The sequence below is a fragment of the Helianthus annuus genome, chromosome 7 (assembly GCF_002127325.2).
Source record: "Helianthus annuus cultivar XRQ/B chromosome 7, HanXRQr2.0-SUNRISE, whole genome shotgun sequence".
In the NCBI taxonomy this organism is placed as follows: Eukaryota; Viridiplantae; Streptophyta; class Magnoliopsida; order Asterales; family Asteraceae; genus Helianthus; species Helianthus annuus.
Genome location: NC_035439.2, coordinates 70647055 through 70660489, shown reverse-complemented (window position 1 = coordinate 70660489; position 13435 = coordinate 70647055). Strand labels below are relative to the sequence as shown.

At 36.9% G+C, this 13435-nt stretch overlaps 1 protein-coding gene and 1 long non-coding RNA gene across 2 annotated transcripts; one reads left to right on the top strand and one right to left on the bottom strand.

Moving 5' to 3' along the window:
* The first annotated feature begins 205 nt into the window (after nt 1–205).
* LOC110867876 (ribonuclease H2 subunit C) lies at nt 206–2604 on the top strand. Its single transcript, XM_022116930.2, has 4 exons — nt 206–495; nt 577–669; nt 2121–2302; nt 2446–2604. The coding sequence occupies exons 1-4, from the start codon at nt 351–353 to the stop codon at nt 2512–2514; spliced, it is 489 nt and encodes a 162-aa protein (XP_021972622.1). The 5' UTR covers nt 206–350; the 3' UTR covers nt 2515–2604.
* Nucleotides 2605–8687: 6083 nt separating this feature from the next.
* Nucleotides 8688–11271, bottom strand: LOC110867877. Its single transcript, XR_002551979.2, has 2 exons — nt 10224–11271; nt 8688–10053 (listed from the first exon to the last, which is right to left on the bottom strand). It is a non-coding gene; the product is annotated as an uncharacterized LOC110867877 (long non-coding RNA).
* Nucleotides 11272–13435: the final 2164 nt, after the last annotated feature.

Sequence of the window (13435 nt, the reverse complement as noted above, 5' to 3'; positions counted from 1 at the left end):
GGCGGGGGTTGTATTTGAGGGTAAAAATCGGTGAATACCGGTGCCGAACCGGTACCGAAAATACGTGACGTTTTAGTTTGAGTTACTTTTTGTTATTTGACATGTTTTGTCATTCTTATAGAACGATTTGGTTTAGCGCGCCGCAACGCGCGCGCATAGTAAACAACTAGTTTAAAATAAAAACGCTCCCACATAATTTATGATTTATGGGAAGTGATGTGAATAATGTAACCCCACAGCAACAAGGATTAACATTTTCCCAAAGTGCGCGTCCTGTGTGTTTGTGGCAAAGCGCGGGAAAATAGGCGGGGATTTTAGTTTAGGGTTGTATCGAATCACAGTATCTGCAAATGAAGGGTGAAAGCATCATCGATCTCGGCGGCGTAAATTCGTCTTCTGCAGTGGATCTTACCGATCAGATCCACCAGCTTCCTTGCTGCATCAAGTTCAACGGACCCTCTCCTGTTTCTCACTACTTTAAACCCAAATCCACTGGTATATATATATATCTCAATCCTCCTGAACCATTATCAAATTTTCCATATTGCTGAATTAGGGCTTTTTTTCTGCAATTAGGCGTTGAGGTGGATGCTCTGAATGTGAAGGAGGCTCACTTTAGAGGAAGAAAATTGCAAGGCACAACTGTTACACTTCCTCATGGTTATTCTGGTACTATTTCCCCCTTTTTTGTTGTTTATAAAAATTACTGACTGCTTCTAAATGATAACTCTAGATGAGTTGATTTTGTAAGAATTTTCAAAGTTCTGAAGCTTTTGTGTATTTCATGATGCTACAATCTGTGTTCAGTGAGGTGTTGGTTGTCTTCAAGACACCAACCATATTTTGAAGTTTACTTTCATGAGTCTATGAATTCTAGACAGTAGGATTTAGTTAAACAGTGTTTATGAAGAGTATTATAATCTTCTCATATTTTACATTTTCAACAGAAAACTACTATTTACCGAAATATGTTCTACCCCTAAGGGGCGAGGCTTTGTTTTTAGTAGATTAGGGTTTTCTATTCAGAAGGGAATGGCGGCGCAGATTGTTGCTCGTCTACCTGCTATCCTTATGTAATTTGCCCTGGTGATTGGAATGAAACAATTATAACTAAAAAATGTCCTTATGAGATGATTAATTCCTAATAGTTTCACTCGCTAGAGTTTGCTTATTATGAAATTTAATTTTCTGACTTATGAATTGAATGGCTTGATGTAAGTGTGGGATTTCGTGAAAAACTGTGTATAACGGAGGAAAACTATCTTTTTTCCCAAGTTATTTGAGGCGTTTTTTTTTTTCCGAATCAAATTATGCAGTCTGATTGGTGTTTGCTTAAAAAACTTTATTTGGATATAATTTATTTCTTAACATTTGTTCATCGTTAAATTGCGTCTACTAGTAATTAATTGGTGCAGATCTTGAAGTTCATCAGAAATATTGTTATAGTGACTTGTTTATCAAGATGATTATAATTTTCTCATATTTTACGTTTTGATCAGAAAACTATGATTTACTGAAATGTGTTCTACTATGGTGTGTACACAGGGCAAGAACACATGAGATACTTTTTTATACCTTTTCACTCATTGGAATTTGCTTATATTTCAAAATCTATTTTTCTGACTTCATGATTTGAATGGCTGGATGTAAAGTGTGTATAAAGAAACTAAGAAAGTGGTAACACATATATATAGGAGGAAAATTTTCTTATTTCCATAATATACAAGTCAATTTTCTTTTGAATCATATTGTAATCAAATTATACAGTCTGATTGGTGCTACAAAGCTTTATTAGATATTTTTTGAACATTTGTTTGTTATTTAAGTCCATATAGCAGTTAAACAGTTCTGATCGTCAAGTATCTCAGACTTTTGTTGTAGTGACGTGCGTATCAAAATGATTATGGTTTTCTCAGATTCTATATCTGAGCAGGAGGCTTGTTTCTTTGGGAGGATGGGTATTGTTTGAAACTAGTTTTGTACTAAAAAAACTATGACTTTACTGATAAAAAGTTTGTGACTAAAGTATTGTTACGTTCCAACATTACAGAGATCGGTTACCAGCTGTCGTCTGGTCCTGTCAAGTATGCTCTGACCAAAGATTTGCTAATACAATGCAGGATTTGTCATAGGAAAGAAAACACCTGCAAAGAGAAAAGCTTCTGATACTAATGGAGGGATGACAGATTCTTGGCAGGCGAATGCGAAGTTCCAAAACATAACGTTATGGAATCATGATAATCTACCATCAAAAGAAGATGCTTTCTTGCGTGCGTTTCATTGGTTTGATGTTGCAAAAGCAGTAAGTACAAAAACTGTTTGTTCAAATTTTGTATGCTGGTTCTTATGAAAATTCATCTAAACCGTTCACGTTTTTTTTATATGACTATGATAGGAGAAGCTCATATCTTAAATGTTATATTCTTACAAAATCTATATTGACAGTTGCATAAACCAGTGACGGCTGACGATATGGAGTCTGCGTCTAATCCTGGAGCTACGTCAACAGACTGACCAGCTAATCGATTTTGTTATTTCAGCAAGAAGTACATGTACCTTCTTTTACTTAATTCACCATTTAATTAAAACTGTCATTCGACCTAATGTCTTTTACACACAAGCATTATACACGGTGCACACACAAGTTGGCATAGCACACGATGGAAATGATGCCAGCACAAATAAAAGCAAGCACCAAAAAACCATAGAGCTACTACAGCATATTAATGGCTTTCATGTGGGATTTACTAAACACGGTCCATGTACTTACTCGTGACAATGACATCAACCTAAACCTCGACACACTTAAAATTGTGTTACCCAAACGCAACCCGTGAAACCTATCTATCTAACGAGTCAAATGAGTGATGGATTGTAAACTATTGGTGGGTTGTAAACAGTTTATGATCAAGTTAATGGGTTAAACGGTTGGCAAGTTGTGATAAATGAGTTAAACGGGTTGGCGGGTTGACCTCATAAAATCTAGTGTTTTTATAATCTAGGTTTAAATGGGTTGAGGGTCCGCTGTCTAGTTAAACTGGTTAGAGAGGTCGACCTAAACATGATTTGTTTAATTAAACAGGTAAACTTGTCAATCCGAACACATTCTATTTATTAAACCGGTTAGACATGACAACCCAAAACCCGATTATTTACGTTTTGTTTTAGAAATGGTCACCCCTATTAGCATTAGTGTCCTGAAAGCCCAGTACACATCCTCCAACTTATATTGATGTTGAAATGCATATCTTCTCACATCAGGCTCTTGATTGATCTTTATACTATTTTGGATTTTACATAAACTACCCTAGACCTTTATCATTTACATTCTAAACCAAATATAGTGTATAATAGTTATCATATAGTAAAATTCATACTTTTTTTCATCTTAAATCTCAAGTCATTTCCTCCAAGTGAACCCCTTTCTATGTAACCTAAGTTTGCACTCATTTGTGCCTACTTTCAAGATCTTTCTATTTCACATAACCTAGTTGGTATTGGGATGGACTTCATTTACATTCCATCATAGCATATGTTCATGTTATTTAACTTCTCATTTTATCATAGCATCCATTCATGCTTTTATATTGCCATTCATATACAATTTGCTTACATCATATAGAAGTAACGTATCAATGCAAACATTCAAAAAACGACATTATATATGCCTTTGTTTACTTGTATATAAATTTGCAAATTAATTCAACATCAGGCCCTGCAAGCTTTATGAACTAAGGGTATGTTTGGTATGGGGTAATGGAATGAACGAATGAATGGAATGAACGAGGTAATTAAATGGACGAGGGAATGCAATGGATCATTACCATTCCATGTCTTGTTTGGTTACCATATGTGAATGAAATGAATTATTATTGTATATTGTTCGGTAGGCAAGAAAAACGGAGTAATAAAATCAACGGTGAGTGGTGGTGGTCAGTGGTAGTGATTGTGGGTGGTTATAGGTGGCGGTAGTGGGTGTCGGCGGCGGCGATGGGTGGTGGCAGCGGCGAGTGGCGGTGCGGCGGTGACGACGAGTGGTGGTGGCGGCAAGGTGGCCGTTGGTGGTGGGTGGCAGCAGAGGTAGCGGTGGACGGTGTCAGCGGTTGGTGGTGGCGGTGGTGGTGGCTGTGGTGGTGGTGGGCGGCGGCAACGAGTGGCGTTGGCGGTTGACTGCGGTGGTGCTGATAACGGTGGCGAGTGGGTGGTGGCTGCGACGGTGGTTGTCGGGGTGAGGTGGTGGCGGGTGGCGGCGATGGCGTCGGTGGTGTGTGGTGGTGGTGGGTTGTGGTGTTGTTGATGAATGGTGCAAGAGGGGATGGAATGGAAAAAAAAAACATGGGGGGTGGAATAAATGATTTTGAAGGAATGGAATGCCTTTTGGAATGGGTGATTCCATTCCATTGACCAACCAAACACCCTTTTCTTCATTCCCTCGTAATCATCCATTCCATTCCACATCGCTTTCCTTCATACCAAACACTACCTAAAAACTTTTACATTTTTGTAGAAGTTTCACCATATGCTACCACAAGTAGTCATCAATGTAAGTACTAACGGTTCTTTAAATATTTTTTTTTTTAAACACTGTTCTACCTTCTTCAAAGTTCAAAGTAGTATAAATTTTATCTTCATAGTTTTTAGAGTATATCCCTAGATTGGGCCTGGCCCAACAATTTTGAGCCTAACACATAGAGGCCTATAAGTCCATAGCCCATGGCGTGTCTCTATATAAGGGATGCTTTATTTCCACATACACTCACATTCTATGCCATTTATGTATACTGGTACCAATGGTGTGAACGCGTTGTAGGATCGTGTTTGACTCCTGAACGATTGCGAAACGACACGTACGGCGTGCGGAATCCGTGCACGTGTGTGGACCGAACACAAGAACGTAACTAATCAAAGATTCGATTAAAGATCTAACAATGTTTACACCTTGAATCTTTCCTTTGCTACTTTCTCTCTCTAGATCTTGAAGAATGAAGGCTCTCCAAAGATAAAGTTTGCAAAAGTTCTCCAAAAGTTCTAAATGAAATATATAACACTCCTATATATAGGGCTGACTTAAATGAGGACTCATTCAATAATTAACTCCATCCATCCGGATGGCCAACCATTCGTCTGGATGGACTTCCCTTATAACTAAACTTCATTTAAGTCTCGTCTTGTTCCATTTCCCGCTACGATGTACGATTGACGGAGGCGATAGACATTAATGCACTCACAAATGGTAAATCCAATACTGACTTGAATTAAATACTAACTTGAGCGTCAGAGGGTGATACCGAGAAGTTGGGTATTTGACCCCTTGTAACGAGTTTCCCATAGTTTTGCATATCTCACTCTAGATAGGGAAGACTGAGTGTGACAAGTTTATCTTCTTAATTGTTGTAGTGATCTTAACCTCATCTTGGCGGATCCATGTAGCAACAACCTTTGTTTGGTAGTTCTCCTCACTTTATGAGCATTCTTATATGCTACATTTATAAAATTAACCTCCATTTAAATCTCATCTAATTTGTTAGTATGGCAATACACAGATAACTACAAATACAATTAACCAAGGTATTACAATTTCAATAAGTTGAAAGTGACCGATTTTCACCAAAAAATCAACCTACGAGAGTTTCCTCAAAATCACTTCCCAAACATATTCCAAACACTAGTATCTAAACTGAGGTCAAAGCTAGTCACACATGACAATCTACACCACCAATTTTACCAGACAAATTTTGAATCAACAAATTGATGTCTTACACATCGGTTGATCGAAGTTACATATTGGGTTTTTCTGAAACTCATTCTAACCAATTTAGGCTACAACGAGTAACTATTATCATGTGGGGTTCAAAACCCCCTTTCTATTAATAATTGGAATAAAGTACATACATTTATGTTTGAGTAAATTACGTTTTTGGCCCCTGTGGTTATATCCATTTTACTATATTGGCCCAAAATAAGAATTTTTAACAGATTTGCCCCCGTGGTCCCTATAACTAACCATTTTGGCCCCTAAATCTAACCAAACCCTAACTCTGGTTAATTAATTGGCACATGACTTGCACATGATGGGTAAAATTGTAATTTCCCTCCCCTTTTATGAATAAAACCCAGATCTTCATTATCATCTTCAACCATCATCATCCCAGATCTTCATCTTCAATTAAATCTAAAGATCTTCATCATCTTCAACCATCATCATCCCCAGAACTTCATCTTCAATTAAATCTAACCCAGATCTTCATCATCTTCAACCATCATCATCCCTAGATCTTCAATTAAATCTAACCCAGATCTTCTTCATCATCATCCCCACATATTGAAAACTAGAAACAAAATGCATCACAAAGCATGAAATCGAATCGTTTTTCTGCTATAAGAAAGTCTAATTTGACTTTTGGTTCTTTAAACAGTCAAACAAAATGCATCACAAAGCAGACTAAAAACTGACCAACACTTTTCAAGATTTAGTAAAGTTCAAAAAAATCCAAACCATTTCCTAAAACATGCCTGACAATCACCATATGAAATCAAACCCAAATTTGAAAATACAATAAAAACACAAAAAATAATTAAAAAAAAACAACTGAATATGTTTTTTTTTAGAAAACAAGCAGATACTCAACATCATAGACCAAAAATTGAAATTATTAAATAAATTAAATCATAGAGATGTAAAATTTGTAATTTTTATCATAATCCCAGATTCAAAATACCCATTTGAACAAATTAATATCCAATAAAAAAATAAATTAACAGTTAACAGAAACAAATTCAAAAATCAAGATCCAACACATGCGATGAACAAGATCTAACACATGAGTCGCCGGAGACCAACCTCCACATCTTCAATGACTAGCGGCTTGTTAGGCTCATACGCCACTGCAGTTGCATCGGAATTTAAAGGGGATGAGGGGATGATGATGATCAGTCGATTCGCTCATATAACAGAAGAAACAGAGCAGTACAGTCAACAAGAACAAGCAATCGGAAGATCAGATGATATGAGTTCAATCCCAGATGTAATGGGGAAAATCGAAGATCATGGGTTGCGGATGAGGGGATGATGATGATGATGATGGTTCTTCATCTGGATTTGCAGTGCAAAAAGTGGAGGATGAGGGGATGATGATGATGATGATGATGATGATGATGATGATGATGATGATGATGATGGTTGAAGATGATGAGATCTGTAAAAAGTGGAGAACAGGGATGAATGTGTTAAATCAGTTTATTTATTTAGAGTAAATTACATTTTGGTCCCTGTGGTTTTATCAATTTTAAAGAGGGGGAGGGGAAATTACTAATATGCCCATCATGTGCAAGTCATGTGCCAATTAATTAACCAGAGTTAGGGTTTGGTTAGATTTAGGGGCCAAAATGGTTAGTTATAGGGACCACGGGGGCAAATCTGTTAAAAATTCTTATTTTGGACCAATATAGTAAAACTGATATAACCACAGGGGCCAAAAACGTAATTTACTCTTTATGTTTTAATAGTTTTCCTTTACAATCCATCACTTTAAAATGTAAAAAAACTTATTTATGCACGATCAATCATAGCTTTTTAAAAGAAAAATGATTTGTATGTGTCGAATTCCAATAAATTTTTCAGCTGATATTTGTAGAAATATTATTGAAAAGTGAATCATCGTCACTAGGGATAAGCATTTGGTATCAGGTACCGGTACCGAACCGTACTGAGTATATTCGGTACCGATACCCACTTTCTCTTTTTTTGGTATCGGTACTGGTACCCATTTTTCCCGTTTTTCAATATCAAACGGATACCATACTCATCTCTACCCAAGTGGTTACAAACTATTTATAAGTTACCTTAAGTGTTGCAAGGAATAATCAGTGTGACTCCAAATATTCAAAGACATTTTTGTGTGCTCTTCATAGGAAATGCTAAACAATTTTTTAAAGGAATTTGACGATTATGTGTTTACTTATTAATATATCTAAAATGAAAAATGAAACATATAGTTGTTGTTTTGTGATTTGTTGATGGATATGGAGCGGTTAAAGACTTATATCATAATTACATCTTAGGCAAATCGGTCGGTCATAAAAAATTCGCCGTCTCAAATAGCACCAATGCATTTTGAAGGCAGTTTTTGTGGATGAGAAATGCATAGTTAAGTATGTTTGGGTGTACGATGACCTCATGGGAAGTTTTCACTCGGGCAACCAATAATAAATTCACAAGCTCATTGTAAGCAAAACAGAAAATATTGGTTGGTATGAGAGGTAAGATGTTATTAAGGGTATGAGAGTCACTCAAGTTCCATTTTGTTTATGATTTTGGGGCAAACCTCATCGGATTCCTGATCTCAAATATCACCAACACGTTTGGGTGTAGTGATTTTGGATAAGAGAAGAACTTAACAGTCTAACGTACTCGAGTGAGAAAAATCCACAAATGCATGACATCGTGGGCAATGTGGACACTATTACTTAGTATCAGAGATTAGATGTTACATCCATGATGGAGTTCACATCCCAGGACATTTGCGTACTTTGTTGAGATTGATCATATGTTGTGGAGTGTTCGGATATGTTGAAATTGAGAGAATTTCTCAGTTGATATTTTATTCACTATGCCTTATTATAAAATATATACAAAGAGATCAGAATGTGTAAGACCCTAACACGTTCTAACCGAAAAACACGCAGCGGAAATGCAAACTCAAATATTTCCTTATTTATTAACCTTCTAACATGATTGAAAACCGTTTAAAACAACTCTTTATAACAATTACATCTTTCCTTTCTTAATTTGGAGTTCTAATATAACATAGAATTACAAAACTACAAGACCTTACTCCCGTACAACCCATGCTCTGACTCGATCTTCATCACTTTACATTCCATAAGGATGATCCGTGATCCATTCCATGTAACCTGCAGTCACCATACACATCCACATCATTAGTAACCATAAGGATGATCCGTGATCCATTCCATGTAATAGTAGATGTAGGTTGGTTGTTTTGAGGGTGGGATTGTATATAATCGTGAGAGTGGGAAGGTGGGTTCATGTGAGGACAAAAATGGCAAGTGGATGTATTGGTAGGTGTAGGGATGGAAGGTAAAATTGGTGGGTTAGCAGTAGGTGTAGGTGTAGGTGTAGTGAGAGGTAATGAATTTTCTTCCAAATAGGTGGAAGGAAATAAGATGGAAAGGTTTATGGTGGACTGTTGACCCATAAATGTTAATACTGTTTCATTGAACCGAGCATGTCGAGTAATATATATCTGAGAAGACAGAGGATCGAGCTACCAATAGCCTTTGTAATGAGCACTATAGGCAATGAAAATGCACGGAATACTTCGTGGCTCCAACTTGTGAGATGAATAATCTCGTAAACATGGATACACTCTACAACCGAATGCGTGAAGGTTCGCACACTGTGGTGTGTTATGATATAAAAGCTAGATAATTGTGGAAAAAGATTAATAACATGAGCCGTTGATGCAAATGCATCAACCCAAAGAGTAGCCGGCATGTGCTCCAAATAACATTGCAAGCCCTGTTTCATTATGTGGTGATGCTTTCTTTCGGCCCGCCGTTTTGTTCGGGCGTGTAGGGACAAGCTAGTTTATGCAAGGTCCCATTTTCCAAGAATAAGCCTTTCACTCGTCTTTTAACGAACTCGGTTCGACCATCGCTTTGAAAAACCTTGACTTTTGTATTAAACTGCGTCTGTACAAATGCAAGAAATGCTTTAAGGGTTTCAAAAAGCCATACTTGGTTTTAGTGGATAAAGCGAAGTAAATCAGGAAAATCATCAATGAATAAAGCATAGTATCGATAACAATCTATAGTGGTGATGGGTGCCGGTCCTCTTAAACAACCGTACTTCTTATTTAACAATGAAATAACATTAAAAGATGCATGGCCTAATCTAATATGCCAAACTTCAAAATATGCTCCAGGTGGTGTAGCAACAGTAGAGGCCATATTCGCTTGCAAACTTGGACTCAAAATGTAAAGCCCATTCTCATGTCTCCTTTTTGCCATAATTTTCTTTGTCTCCCGGTCCTGAATAGCAAAATAGTTTCGAGAAAAGAGAGCATCAACGGGGGAATCATGGGTTAATTTACTAACTAAAAGTAAGTGCTTTGATAGATTTGGTACGACAAGAACATTCTTAAGTGGAATATGTTTAGTTATAAAACTATTGAGAATATGAGATATGAATAAAACATTACCATTGCAACCTTCCGGGCTCCCATATACGGTTGAGACGATTGTAGAGAACCGGTGGTGGGAGCCATATGAGATGTAGCACCCGAATCTGCACACCAATCTGGGATTTGGTCAATGTTGCAATTTTCATTGAAAGAATGGGCTAAATGGGCAACATTTTATGACGAATTCTGAGCGAATGAGGAGGTAGTCGGACGTGCTGGTGCATAATGACCATCATGTCTACATGGTTGACATTGAGGTGGTCGTTTTCCACGACCATGATTCCCTGAAAAACTTGATCTAGAGGACCGACTTGAGCGTCCTCTACCATGGTAGGATTGATATCGGGTGTTTTGAGAAGGTTGTTGTCGGGCAGAGAAAGCCACTTGTGGCTGAGAAGATCCATGTAGAGATGCCAAGAACAACTCATGGCTTTCGGCTTTGGAAAGAAGATCACGAAAAGTCAGCTGAGGATGAATTGTACGTTGAGCAATAGAGAAGGTTTCGAAAGCGGAACCCAAACCACATAAGAACCAATGTGATTTGTCCATATCAGAAACTGGATGTCGAATAGCTGCCAATTGATCGCAAATTGCTTTAATTTTTTGTACCAAATTCAGCCACATTAGAGGTACTTTTACGAAGTTGACGCAAAAAGTCTCCTAAATTTTGAGCGCGCTCTTGAGAGTCACGAGAATAGGCAAACTCTAGAGCCAACCACAATTGTCGGGAGATCGAGTGCCCTAACACTTCAGCCATGGTTTCTTCTGTAAGTGAGGATTGCAAGAGAACAAAGACCCGTTGATTTGCTTCAATCCACGAGGAATAATTGCTAATGAGAGAGGAGGGGCTTGATCTGATGTTTCCAGAGTAGATAGTTTGAAGAGGATAACTTGATTGTAAGCATATGCAAGAGGGTAGCCATGGGAAGGGTGGTGTCGGATTTTGAGGAAGATAAAGTGGTCAGTTTTTTGTGAGGGTAGAAGATGACGGCAGGCAAATTACGGGTGCAGAATACAGAGGCGTGGAAGGAGGATTAGACCAGAGGATCGTTGGCTGATACCATTAGAGAATTTATTCATTGTGCCTTATTCACGTGAAAGATACAAAATATATACAAAGAAATTAGAATGATCAACCCTATTAAAAAGGAAAGGGTCAATATTAACACATGGCAAATCCTTATTTACACATGGTGTATACGGGCCGTATAACTGTATACGGCCCGTATACACCATGTGTAAAGAATTTGGCTGGTCGTATACAATGGATACGAACAATGTATACGGGCCGTATAACTGTATACGGCCCGTATGAAAAGAAAATTAGATTTTACCAAAAGTATTTAATGGATTTAAGGTGTCAATCACACGAGACATTTTACAGTCGTTAGGTGGTCAAATCTTTCTAAAAGTAGAAAAAAATAAAACTTTAACAAGTAACAAAGATTGAAAAACAAAAAAACGTGTCGTGTGACTTTAATAAAAAGGAAGGGTGAGGCATTGTCACACCCCAACCGATGGCGGAAACATCGGGATGAGACGAACAAATTGCTCAAAACAACCTAACACTATTGTGACAATATGATTTAAATTCATTTCATAAATATCATGTTACACCCCAAAACCGAATTTTTATATTCGTTAAATGTTACGATATGGTACATCAAGAAATAAGTGACTAGGTTATTTAACCTAGTTAGGAATATGGTAAAAAGTAATTAAAGGATGATAGTTGTGCCAATATTATCTAGTGGCAAACTTGAGGGACTAAAATAGGGTAAAATGAAAGTTGAATATTATTTATGAAAAACACACACAAATACACACACACGTACGTGTGTTCTAGAAGAGCAGGAGCTCCATAAGAGCTCAAAACCCTAAACATGAAGGATCATCAAATTGAAGGGCAAATCAAGGTCTAAATTCACGAATAAACACGGATTAATGATCACCTCTTCATGGGGATCGCAAGGTATGTTCTAAAAGCTAGTTTGGTGATTATCCATGAAGCGGGTTATGATGTAAATCACGAATTTGTGTGAAATTGAGTATGAGTATGTGTTAGAATCATCATTTGGAACATGGGATATGCATGAATTAGGTTAATTTGATGTTTAAGGGTGAAACCCGTTTGTTATGGTGAAGATGATGACATGGGTAAATCATCTATGTCTAAGTTCTTGCTTAATATTGATGTATTTTGAGTTGTATGATTTATTCTTGTTAGAAGAATTGAAAGAAATGTGATACTAGTATGTTTGATGTTTATGCATGTATGAATCATGTTGATTAGGGGGAAGAAATTGATGAATTGTGTACGAGATTAGAATGATATGCATGAACTAGTTGTACACTATGCTTACAAGGTAGTACATATATCAAAAGTAAGATGAATTATGAAGAACTTAAGATTAGATCACTTGTAAGTGATTAACAAGTAGTTATGAAGTGGGTTTTAGATGATGTAATGTAAATTGATGATTCACTTATGTTAATAATGTTTGGAATCATACACGTGTGTGAATGTTTAAAGATATGGGATAAGAAATGATGAATTGTTGTTAGATGAAGTGAATAAAATGTGATGATAACATGTTTGATGTTTAATTTAAATACCCCATGTTGGATTGTAGAAGCATTTGATGAACTATGTATGAATTTAGAAGATTGTGTATGAATAAGTTGTACGTTATGCTTAAAAGGTAGTACGTACATCAAGTGAATGATAAAATGTATATAGTGTCGTCCGTATAGTCGATTATGATGTTACGGGAATATGTTGATAAGTCGATAGTTATGTATGGTTGATAGTTGACTTTTGAAAGTCAACTAAGTATAAGAAACATGAGTTGACTCGTTGTCGTAAATGTAGGTTGATGAGAAGTCGTATGGTACATGTAATAGCAATCCGTGTTAATTGTAATGACATGATGAGTTACATGAGTTAAACGTATACGGACACGACTATATGAGTTATGTTTGTTAGAAATGGTTAATGAAAGTTAAGTGTGAAATATGGGATTGATACGATTGTTATCATGTACAAATAAGTATGCTAATGATAGCGTGATTTCGATGACATGGAAGAATAGGAATCATGTCGAGACGGAATCAGGCACGAAAGGCTAACGGGTCAAGAAGTGGCGAGGAACGAATGGGAACACGGATGCATGAGGTAAGTGATTCCGTAATCACTTCTTAGTTGTTTATGTAAAGTTATATGCATTTTA